The sequence below is a fragment of the Cuculus canorus genome, chromosome 16 (assembly GCF_017976375.1).
Source record: "Cuculus canorus isolate bCucCan1 chromosome 16, bCucCan1.pri, whole genome shotgun sequence".
Lineage (NCBI taxonomy): Eukaryota > Metazoa > Chordata > Aves > Cuculiformes > Cuculidae > Cuculus > Cuculus canorus.
The window spans coordinates 17657228-17677990 of record NC_071416.1 but is presented as its reverse complement, the minus strand read 5'-3'; the positions used below and the strand labels follow the sequence as shown (position 1 = coordinate 17677990).

The 20763-nt window shown below is 44.4% G+C and overlaps 2 protein-coding genes across 3 annotated transcripts; one reads left to right on the top strand and one right to left on the bottom strand.

Moving 5' to 3' along the window:
* Positions 1–3541: 3541 nt before the first annotated feature.
* SERINC3 (serine incorporator 3) lies at positions 3542–11009 on the top strand. The gene is made up of 10 exons (XM_054081965.1): positions 3542–3697; positions 3803–3964; positions 4672–4865; positions 5366–5445; positions 6130–6267; positions 7094–7263; positions 7975–8065; positions 8485–8662; positions 9089–9313; positions 10033–11009. Exons 1-10 carry the CDS (start codon positions 3659–3661, stop codon positions 10169–10171), a joined length of 1416 nt encoding a protein of 471 aa, XP_053937940.1. The 5' UTR covers positions 3542–3658; the 3' UTR covers positions 10172–11009.
* Positions 10443–20446, bottom strand: TTPAL (alpha tocopherol transfer protein like). Of its 2 annotated transcripts, none has more exons than XM_054081972.1 (5): positions 20366–20446; positions 18648–19100; positions 17739–17932; positions 15761–15871; positions 10443–15033 (listed from the first exon to the last, which is right to left on the bottom strand). In XM_054081972.1, the coding sequence occupies exons 2-5, from the start codon at positions 19084–19086 to the stop codon at positions 14758–14760; spliced, it is 1020 nt and encodes a 339-aa protein (XP_053937947.1). In that variant the 5' UTR covers positions 19087–19100; positions 20366–20446; the 3' UTR covers positions 10443–14757. The 2 variants fall into 2 exon arrangements, with proteins under 2 accessions (XP_053937947.1, XP_053937946.1); XM_054081971.1 differs by lacking the exon at positions 20366–20446 and adding an exon at positions 20020–20244.
* Positions 20447–20763: the final 317 nt, after the last annotated feature.

The following is a 20763-nucleotide window of genomic DNA, read 5'->3' as shown; positions in this document are numbered from 1 at the left end:
GTTAGTGGTGAGAGGGTTCCTGTATCCACAGCACGCGATTAGGTTAGACCCCAGTAAAAGTCACTGGGGAGCTCCATAAACTTAATATTTATACATGGGAGAACTTTCTCCCCTGCTGGAACGTCGTGGCTTTGTAGAAGCCATTGACTCTGATCATTTAAACACTTATCACCCACTGGTGATTTCGGCTGTAGCAGTATTTTGCCCATTACGAAAGGGCTGTCTTCCTCATGGATGGAGGAATTTGAACACTTTTCTCAAAGCAGGGTTTGAAAGCTGCATGGTGGAACAGAGCTCAGCCCAAAGCCTGAACTAAACAGCTGGAAAAGCAGCTGTTCCTGAAGAAAACTCTGTAATACTTTATGCTCTGGAGATCCACGCAAAGCATAGTTATAAATACTGTGGAGAGTTATTTTAGAAAGCTGACGCCAGTACCTCAAACTTTGGAAATTTAAGCAGGCTGAAGCATAGTAAGAAGTTCAGACCTGTGTGTGGGTGAAGGCAACACTGCTGCAGAAACACAGACTACGTATGACTTGTTGATTTTTTCTGTTGTTTTGACCGAAAAATTCCAAATTGCAATTCCCATCACGTGACTGAAAGATTCTGGGTGGTCAAAAGATTACATCCCTGTACATGGGATTCATTACCTGCAAAATTACAGCCCATGCAGAGCAAGGGCCCCCAAATACTCTGGGGAACATCAGGAAAAAATCTGCATTTCTGCTATCACGACAGGGAGACCCTTGAGATTAACAAGAATAGCACTAACGCACAAGCTTGAGTGACATTTTTTTATGATCTCAGTTGCAAAAAACACTGCAGAGAACTACCCTCATGTGAGTGTATCTGACACATTTCCTTTAAATGTTACCTAATGCCAAGGGTTTTATTCTAGGCATTTCAACTACCTTATAGATATGTATGGGATGAACGTACAGACACATAAGGGGTGCACCAGCTTGTTCTGTTGTCAGAACTCATTAACATACCAGAGCAAGGTATTTTTGTACAAACTAGGATAACCTCCTGCTGTATCCTGTCTCGTTCCCATAGCTGGCAGTCACTAGGCTTACTTCATCCTTATCTCCTGTTAAACACGTGTGGCTTGAGGTGATGTTATGCAGAATCAGGGGGTTCATGGTGGGAAGTAAAATGAGCACTTAGAAATCTCTTATTACGTGGACAGTGGAAGGAAAAAGCTTTTTATCTGTATCCTTTGTCTTTCCCTAGCATAATCCAGATGAGCCCACAGTACTTAGCAAAACTATTAGTCTTACAAATTCCCTGTGAATAAAACATCTCTGACTCGAGATTTAGCTGAGTTTCATCACTGTATCAGTAATATACCTAGGAAATTATTCACCCTGGATAACTGGGAAGGGAATACAGAATTTTGGATTCTGACTTTATCCTGCATACATTCATGTGAGCGGAGAGGGGAGTAGCAGGAATGTGGCAAATGCCTTCTTACAGATCCAGCTGCTGCACCCAGAAGGGTAATAAAAATATGTTCATGGTAAAGGCTCATTATCTGAAGGAAGCGTAGTTTCAAAGGCGGTGTGATCGCTTTCTAAAAGAAGCTTATGTCTTCATGAATGACGCTGACTACAAGAGGGATGATACTCTGATACTGTTAACATAATGTTCATAGACTCTGTGTGTTAAAGCTGCTGTGGAAAATAAGTGGCTGGTTTTCTGGTAGGTTTTTGTCATCTCTTAGCAATTTTATATGACAATAAAGCTTTCATTCTGAGTATTTGTCCCTCTCTGTGACAGAAGCAGGTTTTTCAGAAATGGATTGTGCAAATGAAGGAAGGGCCTGACACAGTGGGAAGTGATGTGCTATAGCTGGGATTGCTATATATCCTGTAACACAAACCGGTCAGTTCTGATCCTGCCCCCTGACATTTTGCAACACTAATGCCAATTAAATCGCTCTAAACCACTTTCCTAAATTTCTGTGTGAATTCTTGTCACCTTCTTGCTGCTGTTATATCCTTATAGCCTCTCATTTGTTTTGTTTGCTCCTGGACTTCAGCGCTCACTAGTGCAGCCCTCAGCTGTTTCTCTCTGGTTGCTCCTTGACGCCTGTTGCACAGCGTGCTGGTAATCCAAAACCAAAGAGGCCCCTGAGCTCCAGGCAGCAGAACAATGTCTCTTTTCACATGGTTCCTCCACCTCTTCTTCCATTTTAAAGCAGTACATCTCTAGCTTGTCCAGCCCTGCACCTTCAACCTATGAACTGAACTTTGTGTGAACACTGCAGAAGTGTCTCCTTGAGGAACCTCATCTAGAAAGGCTCCTGAGCCTCCCCACATCCACCCAGAACCCCATCACAACACTTTACAGGCCAAAACTCATGGTCATCATTCAGTACTCAGCAAAGCATGCAGAAAAAAAAGGGGCAGCAACATGATGTGAGTTCTACAGCACGAGTACCTGTGTCCATATATCACAGAATCACATAATTCTTTAGGTTGGAAAAGATCTCTAAGATCATCAAGTCCAAGTGTTAACCCAGCACTGCCAACTCCACCACTAAACCATGTCCTTAAGCAACACCTCCACATGTCCTTCAAACACCTCCAGCAATGGTGACTCAGCCACTTCCTTGGACAGCCTGTTCCACTGCTTGACAACCCTTTCCATGAAGCAGCATTTCCTAATATCCAGTCTAAAGCTCCCCTGACAGAACTTGGAAGTCATTTCTTCTTGTCCTATCACTCGCAGCTTGGGAGAAAAGACTGATGCCTACGCCACTATAACCTCCTTTTGGGCAGGTCTAGTGAGGAATAAGCTCTCCTCTCTGCCTCCGTTTCTCACCTGCTCCTCACACGACTGGTGCTCCAGACCCTGACCCAGCAGAATTGCTCTTCATACAAGAACTGTTTGTGTCTGCAAGAAAGTTGGGAGGGACCTTTTACAAGGGCATGGAGCGACAGCACGAGGGGGAATGGCTTTAAATTGGAAGGGGGAAGGTTTAGACTAGGCATTAGGAAGAAATTCTCTACAATGAGGGTGTTGAGGCCCTGGGGCTGCCCCATCCATGGAGATGGCCAGGCCAGGCTGGATGGGGCTTGGAGCAGCTGGATCCAGTGGGAGGTGTCCCTGCCCATGGCAAGGGGTGGAACTGGATGGGCTTTGAGGTCCCTTGCAACCCAACCCACTCCATGATTCTACAATTCATCACGATGGGACAAAGTCAGGAATGAGTTACGGATTGTCACACAGCTCCTCGTACCTCTGCGAGGCACCCCTGCAGGCTGCCAGCGCTCAGGGCCACGGAAACGCAGCGCATCCAGCCCCAAACGCCACAAGTGGCAACGACCCTGCCACAGGGCTGCCCCCACCCGCCCGCGCTCACGTGGAGAGGGCGGTGATGAACCGGCTTCGATGTCCCCGCCCATTGGCTGCTCTGCCGGAGGACACGCCCGCTCTCGGGCTCTGGGCCAATCAGCGTCCCTCTCGGGCCGAGGGGGGCGGAAGGAGAGGCCGTAAACAGCGACGCTCGATGCCCCGCCCACTCTGCCCTGCGCCCGTTTCCATTGGCGGGTGCCCCACCAGCGCGCCGGGAACAGCCAATGAGAAGCGGCGGCCCCGGGCGGTGCCAGCCGGAAGTAGGAAGTGGCCAGTGGCCGCGGGGTCCGGCGGCGCCATGGGGGCTGTGCTGGGCCTGTGCTCGCTGGCCAGCTGGGTGAGCGGCCGCGGGGGCGCGGGGCGCCAGCTCCGAGGGGAGGGGAGGGGAGGCCAGGCTCGGCTCGGCTCGGCTCGGCTCTGAGTGTGTCTCTCTGCCCTCCAGGTTCCTTGCCTGTGCAGCGGTGCTTCCTGCCTGTTGTGCCGTTGCTGTCCCAACAGCAAGAACTCGACGGTGACGCGCCTCGTTTATGCCTTCCTCCTCCTCCTCAGCACTGCTCTCGCCTGCATTATGCTGGCGCCGGGGATGGAAGAGCAGCTGAAGAAGGTAGAAGGAGGGAGGGGAGAACCTCTTTGTGACCGATTTCAAGGCCGGGACTGTTGATTTAATGGCTTCAGATTGGAGGGGGGAAGACTTAGACTAGACATTAGGAAGAAATTTTTCACGATGAGAGTGGTGAGACCCTGGCACAGGTTGCCCAGGGAAGCTGTGGCTGCCCCATCCCTGGAGGTGTTCAAGGCCAGGTTGGATGGGCTTTGGGCAGCCTGAGCCAGTGGGATGTCCCTGCCCATGGCAGGGGGTTTGGAACTGGATGATCTTTAAGGTCACTTTCAACACAAACCATTATATGATTTTCTTTGGAATGAATTACACGAGAGAGACAAACACCCAAATGTGCTTTGTCCTCTGGGTGAAGGGACTACATGTGCTGAAATAGCTTGTAGCTGAAACAGCACATTCACTCAATGTATGTTTTTAAGAACATCCTCAGCCCCTGAAACCCCACCAGGCCTGGAGATGGGCAGGCATTATCAGAGGCCACCTACTGTGGTATGTTAATCTTCCTGGATGCCCTTGGTGCTTATCTGGGGAAGGAAAGGCAGTAATTTGGTGTGGGCAGGCTGGCTGAGCACAAGATCTTTTTGTTATGTATCTCCCAGAAGACAGCTGACTCAGAGCCTTAGCTGTTAGAGCGCTTAAAAAATGTAACTGCAAATACAGAGGTAAATTCACAACATTGTGTCTTTACTCAGATACCTGGATTTTGTGATGAGGGTCTTCATACTCAGATACCACATTTGAATGGCTTTGTCAGCTGTGATGTGTTTGTTGGATACAGAGCTGTCTATCGAGTCAGCTTTGCCATGGCAGTGTTCTTCTTCCTCCTGTCAGTGCTCATGATACAAGTGAAAACGAGCAATGATCCAAGAGCCTCAATACACAATGGGTATGTGTGTAAGCTAGCTGGCTGCTTTTCCAGCGTGTTTCCTTTCTTTCTCCTTGGCAGCTGAAGATGGCAACTGGATCTCTCTTTTCCCTTTTCCAAGCTGAACAGTGCAGAGTTAGCCTTCTTCCCTCCAAGGATGAGCTGCTGACTTGTGCCTCATTTGTTGCAGCAGGAACATCTTTCTCAGCAAAGCTTTCTAGCGAGTCAGCTCCGGTCTGTCCTCTTGCATGGGCTTTTCTGCTCCAGATGCGATAGTCTGTTTGCTTTTGTTAAACTTTGAGGTTACTGTCAGCCCAGGTTTCCAATGTCTTGACTGTTGCTTCACCCTCTCTTGATTTGGTGAACACCTTTACCTGTAATCCCACTTTCCAGCTTTTGTTTTTCTTTGGAGTTCTGTTAGGCGCTCACCCCTGTACAGCAAGCTGCTTGCAGATGATGTGAAACATAACTGTTGTGCAGAGAGTAAGACCGATATTTTCAACTTTTACTTTCTTTTAAAGGTTCTGGTTCTTCAAAATAGCTGCTATTGTGGCTATCATGGTTGGAGCATTTTACATTCCTGAAGGGCCTTTCACAAGAGGTACAGTTAATACGTCATTGCAAAATTCCATTTCATAAATTCAACCCTTTTTCCAGACTGACCAGGCTATAGTTGTGAAAGTTTCTGTGTAGAAAAAGATTCTGCCCTACTTCTTTAGAGTATCTCGGTTCACCCAGTATTTTGATGACCAGCTGAAGTTATGGCCGTAAGCAATCTCTTTTCAAGTGCAGAGGTGTTGGGTGTTAATAATTTGGTACTCGATGGCATGATTACTGCTGGGCTCTTTAGATTCAAGGCAGCTCAGAACACTGACGAGTGCTAAATACTGCCCTAGAGTCTCTGAAGAATCTGTGGGATGAACTTTTACTGTCTGGCCACATCACAGGAACTTGAAAGGGTTGTTGATCCTCAAAGAAATGTGGTATGATGGTACTTAGGTTTACAAAAATCCCTTGTGTTAGATACGGCGCTCATTCTGAGAACACCTTGGGCTGAACATTGCCAAGGTCAGCTTGACAAGCGCAGGCTGTGCCCTTGACATAGCTGAGACTCCTTGCACGTTTCTGCAGGACAGAGGACAGAGTGATGCACAGCATCTGCATTTCTAAATGTAGTTTCAGATTTTTTCATTATTTGTCTGCAGAGTAATTGGGAACTTTATTTTTAACTGAGGGGGCATGCAGATAATAAAGCTAACCTTGTTTTTCTTGCTCCCCTTTCTAGCTTGGTTTGCTATTGGTATATTTGGAGCCTCCTGCTTCATTCTTATCCAGCTGGTGCTTCTGATGGACTTTGCTCACTCCTGGAATGAGAGCTGGGTGAATAGAATGGACGAGGGAAATACTAAATGTTGGTATGCAGGTAGGAATCGTAACCTGTAAAGTATTTGTTTCTGCTGGCCAGTACTCTTCTGAATATCACTTACAGTGCTAGAATTACACTCCACAGTCTTGAGTGCACATTTAATAGCTGCAATGTTGCCTCTTATTTAATAAAACACAAAATATTTTAGGCTTGTGATGAGCAGACCCAACAGTCATAATAAACAGCACTGGCCTAGTCTGCAGGGTGAGCAGAGCTGGTAGTCTGGATCTCTTCAATGCTTTGCTTCATTTTGCCACATCCCCTGCTGATGTCCTCAGGAAGTTGGTTGTGTCAAGAGTAGTGGCTGCAGCACAACACAAAGCATGCCTTGGCGTGTGCTCCCAAGCTGACCAGTAAATCACAAAGTGCTAATTGTGGTTCTTTGCTCATCACTACAAATGCTGCAACAGCATTTTGTGGCTTCTTATAAAGAACATGGCAGAATGGAAATGAAAACAGGTGGCCTCTAGCATACAAGGGGGAATTCAGGGCTTGTAAATAGCCCATGAGAAGTGTGCAAAAAGTGCTCTCATTTTGACACTGTGGCTGGACGTGAGTTAAACCAATTAAGCTGCTGCTGAAAGGCAGGGCTTGTCTCCTGATGGCAGCATTGGCTTTCCTCTGAGCTACAGTAGTCAGGGAGCTGAAACAGAAACTTAGCCGTACCTGATAAAAATGCATTCTGCTAGTCTAGTCTTCTGAACGAGACTCCCAAGCAAAGAAGAGGGCCTATCTCTTTACAGTGGCAGATGGTCGTTAAATCACTGTAGATGTACTGTTAAACCATGTACGTATTTCAACAGTTTGTTTTTTTTCTCTCCAGCTCTGCTGTTCTGTACAAGCTTGTTCTATGCCTTATCGCTGGTTTTTGTTGTGCTCTTCTCTATTTTCTACACGAAGCCTGATGACTGCACTGAGAACAAGTTCTTCATCAGCATTAACTTGATCCTCTGTGTTGCTGTCTCTGTTGTTTCCGTCCTTCCAAAAGTTCAGGTATTATTTTTGTCGTTCTGTTCTGACACACAAAGCAGGGAAGTAAGAATGACATAGCACCAATTCAGTCAAACAGAAGAACTTTGGCTATCATAGCTGTGCTAACTAGAACACTTTAAAAAAAACATCTTGCTCTGAAACCAATGCTCTGTGTCATGACATATTTCCTGAAGAGAGGCTTTTTTTTGCTAATATTGTTTTGGACACTGTTTTCATGTGGAGAACTGCTGGCATGGTTTTAGTGGTTAAGATTCTGTCAGAACAGAGAAACTCATTAGGGAAAAGCAAAATAAGCAGGGAATTTATTGGCTTAATACCGTGGCTTTTGAGAGATGGGTGAGCATGTTTACTAAGAGAGAAGAAGCTTGCATGTTACTTGATTCTGAGCTGGGACTACTCAAATCGCATGCTAGATTAATATCTACAAAACTGTTAAGCAAGTTCGGATTAACTCAGTAAGAACCCGTAACAGAGTTTAGGGCACAGAAAAGCTGGATTTGGTTTGCAAGCTTGAGTTGCTTCCTGCATAAATTGCATTACTTGAAGGGGTTTCTTCTGGTCTTTTAAACATAGAACAAAGCCCAATGCAATTCATAAAACTAAAGATTTTTGTGCTAGTAATTGTTGACTCTGTGGCAGTATGGTAAAACTATCCAGCTGTAAGTAGAATTTGCCCTCTTGACGTTGTCTTGCTATTCTGTCTGTGAACAGGAACATCATCCTCGCTCTGGCCTCCTCCAGTCCTCTGTGATCACACTCTACACGATGTATCTCACTTGGTCAGCCATGTCCAACGAGCCCGGTAAGCAACAGGCTGTCTCTAGTGACATCTTTTGGTATGAAAGCAGCAGCTGTTGGTGAGGCTTGTAGTTATTACAGCTCACTGTGTGGGGACTGCTGATCTATCCAGATAAAAGCTATTGAGGCAGTAAAGCTGACTTTACCGAAACCATCAATTTGCTTCTTTCCAGAACTAAACCAGGCTATTTGTGAGGGGAAAGAAAACTGTCAAGGCACTTTGATTTTTTTTTTTTTATTACACCCTTGCCTAACTCATGGAAAGGAAAAATATTCTATGCCATTGCTGCCTCCGGGGAACTGAAGAGATCAGCAATTAATGGGAATGAAAAATTGCAAACCTACCTGTCATCTTTTCTTACCTGAATGCTGTGAAAGCTCATCTCTCTTTAATCTTTCAATCTGCCTTGAAATCCCTTTCAGAACGGAACTGCAACCCAAGTTTGCTGAACATCATTACCCAGATAGCTGCACCCACTGTTGTTCCGGCAAATACCACTGTTGTACCTGCTACTCCAGCTCCACCCAAGTCCTTACAGTGGTGGGATGCCCAGAGTGTGATTGGATTGGTTATCTTTGTCCTTTGCCTCTTGTATTCCAGGTAGGCTCTGCTATTAAACGTTAAACAGGTGGGGTTTGTCTACCTTTTTTTGTTTCAGTCGAGGTCTAGTGAAAAATGTACCTGCATTTATTCATATGCAGCTGCAGTCTCAGTCCCAAGAACGCATATAGCTAGTAAAACTGTGTTCTTTTTTGTGGATTAGGAAAGGCTGTATTAGCCCAGTTCAGATAATAGAACAGAATGATGTGTTATGCGACCTGGACTAGGAACATTTTTGATTAGGTTAACAAAAGCTCAGATGAAACAGATTTCTCTGAGGAGCTTCCTTGTGTTTCCAGATGGGTTTTAATAAATGTCTGGGACTAGCAAACAACATCTTGTGGGCTGTTGGCTTGCTTTATTAGCACAAATAGCTAAGTGAAAAGGCAGTTTTTTAACCATGTCTATCCTTGGGTTGCACTGCAGCATTCGCTCTTCAAGTAACAGCCAGGTGAACAAGCTGACGCTGTCTGGGAGTGACAGTGCCATTCTGGAGGAGACTGTGGGAACAGGCAGCGGGGCTGCAGATGAAGATGTGCGCCGTGTCATAGATAACGAGAAGGATGGTGTTCAGTACAGCTATGCCTTCTTTCACTTCATGCTTTTCCTTGCTGCTCTTTACATCATGATGACGCTCACAAACTGGTACAGGTAAGAGAAAGACAGTAAGTGGTGGGTTGTATGTGCCAGCCAGTGTTTCTAGGTGGATAGGAGACTCCTGCCGTATAGGCTACTCCTGCCCAGTTGGCTACAGTGCTGTCCCTTCTCAATTTTGTGTTGCTGAATAAGATGTAAAGCACCTATAGAAAAAAACAAGATCAGCAGCTGTAGTCCTCATGAAATACTTCACAGCTTCAAGGGCAGAAAGTGTGGGTACCATCCTTCAGCTATGGAAGCAGCGGGAAGGAAACATAGGAAGTTGGCTTGAGGTGGCCTCCTGGGCAGTTTTGACTGTCAGAGGCCAGTCCGATGTCACCAAGTCTCCAACTCGGGCAGGCTGTGCAGGGACAGCCATACATGCCATTTAAACAGGTGGGATTTCCTAGACCTGGGAGCACTTGGACATCTCCTCCACTGCTGCAGTATATAACCTGCTTTCCCCAGTACTGCCATATTGTGTAAATTACCACATCTGCTTAAGAGCAGCACCCCTCAGGAATCTAGTGCACAGCTCATTGAAGCATTTCCTGTAGAAGTAGCACATCAAGATATGCAACCAAGAAATTGCTGGTTTAGTTCTCTCACCACACTCCTCCCACAAAGGCTCTTGCATCGTCCCAAGTCATTGTCCTAACTGCAGATTCATCAGAGATAGCAAAGAATAGTGGAAGGTGCCTTCTGTATCTGTTAATTGACCTTTTACTTTTAAGCCCTGATGCGGATTTTAAGACGATGACAAGTAAGTGGCCAGCCGTGTGGATGAAGATAACCTCCAGCTGGGTTTGTCTGCTTCTCTATCTCTGGACCCTTGTGGCTCCTCTTGTCCTTACTAACAGGGACTTCAGTTAAATTGTTGCACCTGTCTGAGTATACAGAAGTGGGGGAACTGTTTGCTCAAAGCCAAAATGTTTATATATTGCTTTAGTTACACTGCATATGTTAATGTTTCTTATTAATATGCAGGTGGATAGAGTTATGTTCTGCATAATGCTTGATGCAGATTCAAGGTTATCAGTTATCTTTCTATTGTAACCTTCAGTCATGGTTATCTTATTACTGCATTTTTTAAATTTAGTACAGCTGTGCTGTCCAAGCACAAAATATCTGTTCTGTCCAATAGCCACAACCTTCCCTCTGAACAGAAGTAACATTTAGCTAAATATGAAGTAATATTTGAAAGAACAATTATATTCTACATAATGCACTACTGTTCCTGGAAGTGTAAGCCATACTGCTTGATTTCTACATTCCACTGCACACATATTTGAAGTATACTTACCTTCCTATGTTGTGGCAACTCCTCCTTATTCCTCACCAAAAGAACAGAACTTTGAGGTTGAAAAACAGGTTAACTCTAATTCCTTTAAAGAACAAACTTGCTCTTTCTAAGAGGCAACTTCTATGGTAACTTTTTCAGTATGCTAATATGTGGCAAGTGTATGACTTGTTTAAACAACTTTATGATTATGGTGGAAAAATAGAGCTTCTAATTGATTTCACTTGTCTAATATGCTTACAAAAGTAATGTACGTGAAACTACTATTGGCACGAGGGCATTTGCACTGTAAACTTGTTTGAGTAAAGTGGACTAACTACTGAAACTGTCCCAGCTCTGTTGAAGTGTTAAGCAGCAGCAGTTATTCTCCAATGCAAAATACTACATACAGTTATTAAAATGTTAATTGGCTGCTGCAGTGTCCATTTGGATGTTTTCTCCCTGCAACAAACAGTAAGTCAAACTGTTTCTCTTGAAACAAACAGCATCTTCCATCTCATTCAGTGAATGTCAAATCCTATTCCTTGAAGTTGCTTACATAGAGTTGTTCAAGTAAAACTTAATTCTGCAGTAGAAAGCAAACACCTTTTCTCCTGTAACACTGCAGCTATTATCCTTCATTGCAACCACCCCAAGAGGACACATGGCAAAGGTTTTTAAAATGTCAAATTAGCAACTGTTACACTGTTTAATAACTCCATCATGCATCATAAAATTACACATTTTGACAACTCCAGTTTATAAAATGCAATATAAAAATAAATTTTGTCAAAATAAGATGTACATTTAATCACCCAACACCTCTACACCCACATACAACAGAAGGCAAAATTATTAGTTTGAATAACACTGATTAACTCATGCCAAAATGAGATTTAACAGAAAAAAAACCCTTCACCCAGTTCCTGAAAATACCTCAGGGTTTGTAATGCCCATTTGCAAAAGTATAAATTCAAGTACTATGTACAATATGCAGCTACCTTTTGTCCCACTTGATGCCAAAAGCCTTGGCTGCCCAGTGCAGTTCAAATATCTCTCCTCGCTACGTGTTGGATTTGGCAGGGATGGTTATGTACTGGGCAAGGCATATAACCCCTGGAAACAGGGTTATTTCATGTAGAGAAAAAGGACAGATCAGTTTTAGTGCTGTGAAACAAAACAAACCTCTAAGCTTTTCCTATCCTATTAACTTGCAGATAAAGAGAGACTATGCTTAAAACAAGTGCTTATTTTCCAAGCGCTGACATGAGAAATTTTGGGAACAAACTGATTTCTTTGCCAAGTGTTAAAGCTAAAACAGCATTCTCAGCTCAATAGTCAGGCACGTAGAAGACAGAGCTGTGCTTTCCACAAGACACACCAAACACTGGTTATGAACCTAAACCAGGTTATAGATACAGCTCAATAAAGTTGCAACTGTCTTTCTGAGTTCTAAAGCCAGAAAAGAGCAAATTAGAAGTAATAGATGCTTAACAAAAGTAAGCTTAGCTTGGTTCAAGTATTCTGACATCAACTGTCCGTCAGCCAGCTTTAAAGTTTTAGAGACATAAATCCAGCTATTTTCAGCATTGATAATGTAGCCTTATCTATTATGTTTAAATCATGTGCTTTTCGCATAGTTTCTCTGTGAGCAGAAGAGAAGAGGTTAGGGAGAGATGGATCTAGTTTGCCTGTTGAAGGCATGAAAGAGAATTTAGAAGCTTGAAGAGGTTGGTTTCTGTAGTAGTTTCTCAACCTTCTGCTGAACACTACTAGTTTTTTTTTTTTTTTGAAGGACACTAAGTTGGAGTTTGAATATTCAGCCTCCCTCTCTAGCAGTTACAGGAGAGGATCAAAGTTGCTGTTCTTATACAAAGCCAAAATCCTACCACTTCAAACGCTGCTGCAAAATGCAGGGAAGAGTGTCAAGTATCAGTCATGTCTTCACCTCTAAGAAAAATGGTCCATCCTACTGTTATTGTACATTTGTACAGTTGTACATTGCGGGTGGAATTAAGAGGCACTAAAACAACATAAATGCCACTTGTTACATTTCCACAGTTAAACAGTGTGGGCAGCCACTGACCTTTCTAAGTCCTGGTGGTGTGTGCTACCATCTTGCTGGGTGGCACAAAGAACTGAATTGATCTTTGCAAAACACGCAGCACATTCTGGTCAGAAATGTGGTGGTAGCAGTACTCTTTTACCTTATCTTAGGTAGTTGAAGGGTTTTTTTTTTCCCCTGCCCGAAAGGTAACAGCTGTCAGAGAAGTAAGAACTGACTTAATGGTAGAAAAAATCAGATGCTTTCTATGAGGAAAATTAATCTCTTCCCATCTTTAATCTAAGACAGTTCAAGTGATGAGTTCCCTGCTCCCACAAAGTCTGAACTGCCACCCAGAAAAAAGCTTTATGGTTTATCCTTTTCAAAACCCAGTCTCCATTTGCAGTGCTTGGCTGACAGGTACAATACTGGCTACCCCCTGAGCTCCAGGGAGAGACAGGTCTGCTGCCAGATCAGTAAGTCACTGCAGTGGAAGAGTGCAGTGCTCTCTCTTTTGGCAGTGCAATCGTGCTGCAGGGGGACTGAGAGGAAAACAGACATTCAAAACAGTTTGGCACTTTGAATGTCTGAAATAGTCAAGACGCTTTAGTTTTCTGTTTACAGAAGCATAACTGGTAGCTTGGCACTAAATAAAGATTTCACCCAGAGACAGTGCTCTAGAGATGAGTCTCCATTTAGAAGGGATGTTCTTCACCAGAGAGTGAAACTTTTCAGCTTGAAATAATTGGATGTGCTTTCCTGGTCCTAGTGAAGTTTTCCATCTCTACAGCATTACAGTACAGAAAAATGTGCAAAGAGCTTTATGAGAGTTAAGTTCTAATTCAAGACCACTAAAATAGCTTGAACCTGGGGAGTGGGAACAGCTTATTAATACTCAGGTTATCTTACCCTGACTTGACATCGGAGTCTTAGTTCTGTCTCTAGACAAAGACCTAGAAGCACAGGCATACAAGTTATTAAATATTACAGAGATGAATTGAGTCTAACTTCATGCAGGAACATGATAACCAAAGGCGAAAGAGGTCAACAAAGTCAAAACCAAAATTGTAACATTTCACAAAAGATCTGACAAGCACAGACAACAAAATTCTACAATAGCAGGAAAATTAAGAATGTGCTTTCAAATAGCCTGTCTGCATTTGGTTTCACACTTCAACTCAAATTCTGCCCAAAGTAACAAGCTAAAGGAGCACCTTGCAGTCCAACATCAAGCACTGCCTTCTATAGGTCATATCCCAACTGCTACAAAGCCTCCTTACAAATTCTATGCATGAGTGAGTTACCCAACTCCTCATCACAACCAGCTGAAAAAAAGAACAACTGACAATATGGGAAGGTGGCTGACATAGTTTTTTCTTATTTGGTACTGAACCTCATTACTTGAAGCTGTTGCCTAATCAAAAGCTTTAGTACTTGATCTGAAAAACTTGCTCTTTTCTGCAAATGAAGATTGCATCTGTTTATAGTAAGCATTGGCACAGATGATGTAGAGTTAATCCACCAGTACTTCCTACTGTGAGGAAGCTTCAGAGATGATCTCCATACTGGTATTCATGGATAAGAAAGTTTTGCTCTATATTAATTTGAGGCAAATATTCATTGAGATATCTCAGAAATGCCAACTCACAACCTGAACCAACTGCCAAATTAGACTTACATGTTTTTAAGCAATCACTAACATAACTACACGTTGCAGAGTTCAAAAGCAATTTTCTTGTCTTGGATTACTGGTGTTTTCAGAGGGGAAAGGAATGGATAGTCATGAAGCCAGTAAATCATTGTTGTCACTTTTCACCTGGGTGGGGTGGGGTTAAGAAACTATCAAGCCTCCCATCTTGCAATATATTTTTCCCCCTTTATCAGTAGAAAGAATAGGCCAGTTCACATCATTCACACAGGCTGATAAGCCTCAAGTATTCTGCATAACTTGTGCTCTTTGCCTTTATCCCTGAACTCTGCCCTGCCCCCACTGTGCCCTCTTCAGCTTCCTTTGGTTCTACAGTGTAAAGTGCCTCAGCAGTCTGTTCCTGAACTGCAGGTCTAGGAGTAAGGCAGAGTTCACAACATCACCTATCAGATCTTAACTGTGCTGGCAAACTTCCCTTTACTGGCTTATTAGTAGCAGTAATAGAGCTGAGGTTTCATGCCTCGCAGGGAATCATCACATTGCTTTTCATCGGCATCCCCACTCACTAGCATGTCATGGGGAGAGCCATCACATGGGAGAATCAGCTGTGAGAAATCATGCAGAAAGTCCTCTTCAGAGGCGAGCAGCAGCTCATTCCATGCTGAGATATCCAGCTTCCCTGAAGTACCACCATACTCTTCAGGGAGGATCACTGGAGGAATGTTTTGATGAAGGGAATTCAGATCACAGCCATGAAGAAAAAACTGAAGAAGAAAAGAAGAGATAAGCTTTAATAGTGCATATCAACACTTTACAGCAAATGGCTAAAACAGCAGCTAACAAGTTTATTTTGAGATAAAGAGCACATTTGAAAAGTGATGTCTTCATGGGCAAGTGGCAGCAAACAACATTGGGCAGGTGCAGTCAAACACATTAGGGAGAGGAGCCTTGAGACCATCTGACCAGAGGGCAGCATAAATCCCAGCAAGAGACTTGACATTTGTTAGTCCGTGCACAGGTTCCAAATTTAACTTCTCCCCAGCTTCATTTGTGGGACTGGAAGTTCTTATCCTTGTTGTAAAAAAGCTTATCCTTTGCAACTACATCTCATCCTGTGATGAGAATACTGCGGCCATGCAGAACACTTGCATAAGGGAGAGAGCAAGAAAGGGGCAACAGAGATTTCCTGTGACAGCACTTCATAAGCTGTTACTTGCAAAGATAATCCAACCCCAAGGATGGAATTAGTGTCCTGACTACAGAGACTATGTACTAAAGATCCATATTAACGCTATACCAATGTTAAATTTCTCAAGCATTTCCTCTTATGAAGAATTTTCCCAACAGGCATATTTTTACAGAGCAGAAATGACAAGGTAGATGAAGTAAATGACACCAACATGTCTCTAGCGGTGAGTTTTTTCTCTTTTTACTTCCAGTAGCCAAGCAAAGAACTTACAAACATTAATGTTAAATGACACAAATCCTTACCCGGTTTGCTATCTTTTCCTTCAGAAAAGGCTTGATGATTGCAAAAATGCCTTTGAATATACGAGGCTCATTTATTATGTTAACAGCTTTTATTCGAATGGGGAATCCATCCTGAAGGATAAAGAAGATTTTTATAATGCAGTTTAAAAAACATTTGCCATCTTCCTCTTTTTAAAACCTCCCAAGACTGGCTGCCAGCACAACCCACTGGCTCCCAAACCTTCATCTGAGGTACCAACATAAACCAATACTGCAACAGAAATGCACCTTGTAATAGAGAACAGTCTTAGGATGAGATCTGTGAGCATAAAAATAAGGACAAGAGACAAAGAAACCTCGCATCAAGAAGGCTGCTGTCAGTACATCTTCATTTCTTATGTTCTTCATCTTCCCTGACAAAAACACTTGGGTAATCACTGTCTTTCAGGTATTCCCAACCCTGATAAGGATGCAGTTACACAGTGATGACCTCAATTTCTGAGGAGTGCACCAAGGTCACAGCCAGAGCCGGCTGGTTCTAATGGTGGATGCAACTACAAGATTTGGTGCCCAAGATACTCTAAAATGTGTTTTCATATAGGGAAGAAATCTAGTCTCCCTATTTTGCTGCCAATTCCAACTACTGTCATGCTAACTGCAAAAGACAAATGGGCTCTGCTGCCAACAGTGTCTCCTATGCGAGACAGTTTAAAACAAGTATGGGATGTCTACTGGAGACATTTATATCCAGAAACATATTTCCAGGGCAAAAGCTCATGATCAGCAATTAACATCACCTGTGCTACCTTGAAGTTCCTTTCCTTTATAAACAGCTCTACATACACAAACCAAGCAGTCAATGCTTGGAGTGAAAAACAGGTAATGTGCACTGCAGAATTATTTTTCTCTGTGTGAAGATCTGTGAATTAGCTCACCCTTATGAGAGATGCAGGTCAGCAGGGTTGATATAACATCTTTCTATACCAACCCATACCTTTATGTCTTTCACCAAGTTCAGGTTTTGTGAATAGCTAATAAAAGCAGACACCCATCACTTTATTTGTGCAAATTAAATATGGGCTCAGACAGTTAAATGGGCAAATTTAGGTAATAATTTAAAGGAGCGAGTTCATAGGCATTCATAAACTCACTAGTCCCATGTCCATAAAATCCCCATTTCCCTCTGTCTTCCTTTTGCCCCCTGACAGGTACAACAAAGAACATAACCAGCTCAGGCCAGGATAGAAGTGATGAGGGAACAAATCCAGTCAAGAGAAAGTTTCCTCATCTCACGCCTCCAGATAATATGGTAGAACATCAAATGAAATCACCAAACCTTTCTACCACTTCAGCCAGGTCACTCCTCACTCCTTTCACCTTCATATTTTGTTCATCCCCACTTGTGCTTAACACCCTGGCTCTAACTTCCTTTCCATCATTTTCCTTCCAAAAATCTAGTTGGAGAGCCTTCTGATTACGGTCTTCCTTCCAACTCTCTGTGCTGAAGAGGCCTCTCTTCCTTCAGGGAGTAGGTGGGAATGCCACCTCAAATGCCGCCCATTCAAAAGTCCTCTGCAAAATTTTCACAGCAGTACTTGAAGTTGCACTTGCCCAGTGGCCAGCTCCATGCCAGCTGACATGAACCATTAAATAATAAGCCATTCCTCAGGCAGTCAGGCAAAATGGTGTCTTCTCTCCAGCTGTAGTTCACTGCTCTCTCTCTTCCTTACCACTCCCAAGCAGAACTACTTTTTTCTGTTCCAACTCAAAGTTTGCATTTCTAATTTCAATTTCTAATGCAAACTTAGTTTTAGGGACGCAAAAGTCAAAACGAGGTAAGTTAGCAAGGGTCTGAGAAACAGCTTGGGTAGAGACATGTTTTAACTCTGCCAGTAAGAGCCAAGATGCTCAAGTTTCTGGTGACATACTCAAGAACTCTAGACACAGAAGCAGTCACTTACAATGCACAAGCTTATTTTCCCACCAGTTCAGGTCTTACCTGAAGAATTCCAATCACTTTTTTGGCTACAAAAGGACCAAAATGAGACGCCTTAGATAAGCTGACTCCTTTGTAGTCTGCCAGGATTACAATTCCATTCACCTGGGTCTCTTCGGACTGAATGAGTTTTTCTAACGTTAAGTATATGGCACGAATGTTCTCAGTAATCGGATAATTACTGGGTGTCCATCTGTCTGAGGTTACAAGACATGGATGGTAAGTCGGAGAGTAAATATAAGCTAATGATACACATTCCAAAAACTGATTTTCATTTTCCTGGACTCTTAAAGTTAGTCTTTAATAGCCACAGTCCTAGTTCAGAGCAGCCTTTCTTAGGCAAGAGATAAATGGCAACTCACATTTACTTCAGGGAGCAAAGGCATGGTTTTAAGAACCCCATTCTCCACCCAGCACAACTTATTAGAAGCAGTTTCAGCTCATAAAGAAAGCAGGTAAATGGAAAAGAGGAGAATGCATGAAGACAAATTTACAGCAAGCCTGGCAGGACCAAAAGCACACAGAAAGCTCCAATCGTTTACACAGGAGTCAAAGCCATAGGCTCCTCTCCCCACTTAATGTCAAAGCAAATTACACGCTTCTAACCGTTGGCCAGCAGCCCTGTTTCAGTTGAGTTACTACACATTAATTTTTCCTGAATTACCTAGTATTTCATCATCCCACCGCACTGCATTGTTGCTCTGACATAACTGCAGTTCTTGCTGACACAAGAAAAGGAAAGGGTGTAACACTAATGCCAAACGTGTCCCTTCGCAAGTTCGCTTTCTAAATTTCAAAGAGAACCCAGGTACTCTGTGTAAGTAACCACTATTCACAGGGGAGCAGGAAACAGATTTTTGGCCTAGATACACCTCAAAGACACAGAACAGAGATATTTATGCACTTTAATACCTGGACGGATGCAGACGATGTGGCGCCCCTCTGGGTCCAGGTGAGGCAGCACAGTGACAAAACCTGACTCGAGGACAGGTTTAATTGCGGACGGCTTCAAGTTATTGAAGACCTCAGGCCAGCTCCTCCTGCAGGTGTGGTAGTTCACCAGAAGCTGAAGCGCTCGGTCGTAATCGAATTTTCTAGCTCTGAGGAATCTTAGCAAAAAAGCATCGTCCAGGCAGGTCCCCAGGGAGGGATAGTCTTTGCACACCATATCTCGGAGCGCCTGCACATCGCGGAGCCTCCATTCAGGTTTCTCTTGGAGCTCTTCCCGGGCTTTGGTAATGAGATCAGGAGACAGCGAGCACACGTACTTTGGCCGATCTGGCAAGAACTCATTGTCTGATGGAGACCCTGCTGATGGACTTGTCCTGGTGCAGTCACTGTCTCCTGACATAATGTTGCAGGAGTCTGTCAAAAAACAAGCACTACACGTGACAAACAATTCCATGCAGTAGCAAGCATGTTTATTATTTATGTATTTATTATGTCCTGCATCCCTTCATCTTCCTGCTAATAAGGCTGCCCTTGCAAGAACTGGCACTACAGCCAGAAGTACAGTTCAGGTGTTTTAATTATCTGTCTAGGATGAGAAAGTGCAGGTTTCCCTAATCTCTTTATCCTGCAGAGCAGGTAGGAAACAACCTTGGGTGAAACTTAATAGTAATAAAAAAAAAAAAAAAAATTAAAATATAGAATTACACAGCTTCATTACAAAACAGAATTTAATTTGCCTTATTTCCCATGTCCTGCTGGAATCTAAAGGAAACACATCCCAGTTAGGCAGGATACTCACATTCACTCAAATTACACCCTCTTCTGAGAAACACTCCCAGCAGAGCCAAAACAGCTGAGAGGTTTCATTAACTTTTCTGGCAAATATGTGCCTTGATCCGTGTGTCTGCCCACATGAATGTTTTGAGCAAGTCAGGAGAAGCCACATTAAAGAATATAAGAACTGGCTGCAGCTCACAGACTGGACGAGCAGGTGAGCAACGCTTGGGTATTAAGGTTGGCTCAATGCAGTTTTCAGTGTGCTGCCAGTATTTCTGCTCAGGGAGCTGAATTTCCCAATGCAGTAGAAAGTGGATAACGAGGAGTGAAAAACAATAAAACCAGAAGCCTAGCATACTTCCTGTAGCTTGGCCTGGGACTAGAAGGGAAAAATATGCCATTTTACCTGAGCTACTCCCATTAGTTCCTTACAACACACTGCCACTCTCGGGTGTCCCGTAAATCGCCTCTCACAATAACACCTGTCCCACATCCACCAGACCTTCCCCAGCCCCTCAGGGAAGGTCCCAAGATCACCCACAGGGACGGGCTTCACCTCTGCCGCCTGGGCTGTGCAGGACACGCAGGCGGAGGCTCCGGCAGAGGAGCTCGCACCAGGGAACGGCGCTGCCTCCCGGCCTCTCCCAGGGCCGGGGCCTCCAGGCCTGTGTCCCAGGGCACGAGCCCACGCACCCTGCCGAGATCCCTGCACGGAGAGGGCACGGGGGGAAGAGGGCCCCCACAGCCCCTCCGCTCCAGCGCTGACCCCTGGACCCCTGCTTCCTTTAGCTCCGGCACTGACCCCGCCCCCCCAGCTGGAGCATTAACCCCTGCTCTCCTCAGCTCCAGCACGGCCCCCCGCCCCATTAACCGCTGCCCCCCAGCCCGACCCACGCCCGTACCGCTCCCCCGGCGGTGACGCAGCGGCCGCACGCGCGGTGGCGGCGGCTCCACCCCCCGGCCCGGCTCGGCCCGGCCCGCGCTCCGCCCCCCCGCAGCGAGGGAGGGGTGGAGGGGCGGGTGTTGTACGTACGTGACTCCTCCTGTAGTAGATAATTAAAATAGAGGGCTACGCAGCTTCCTTACAAAATACCTTAACGTTTATTTATTTGCCTTAGCGTTTATTTCCCGTGTCCTGGCGGACTCCAGGCCAGACACACCCCAGCCAGGCAGGATGCTCGCGAAGGGTCAGGTTACGCCCTCTCCTGAGAAACGCTCCCGGCGGAGCACAGACAGCCCAGTTTGCGTTTACCTTTTTGGCAAATGCATCCCTTGATCCGCATTTATTATATGCTGAGGG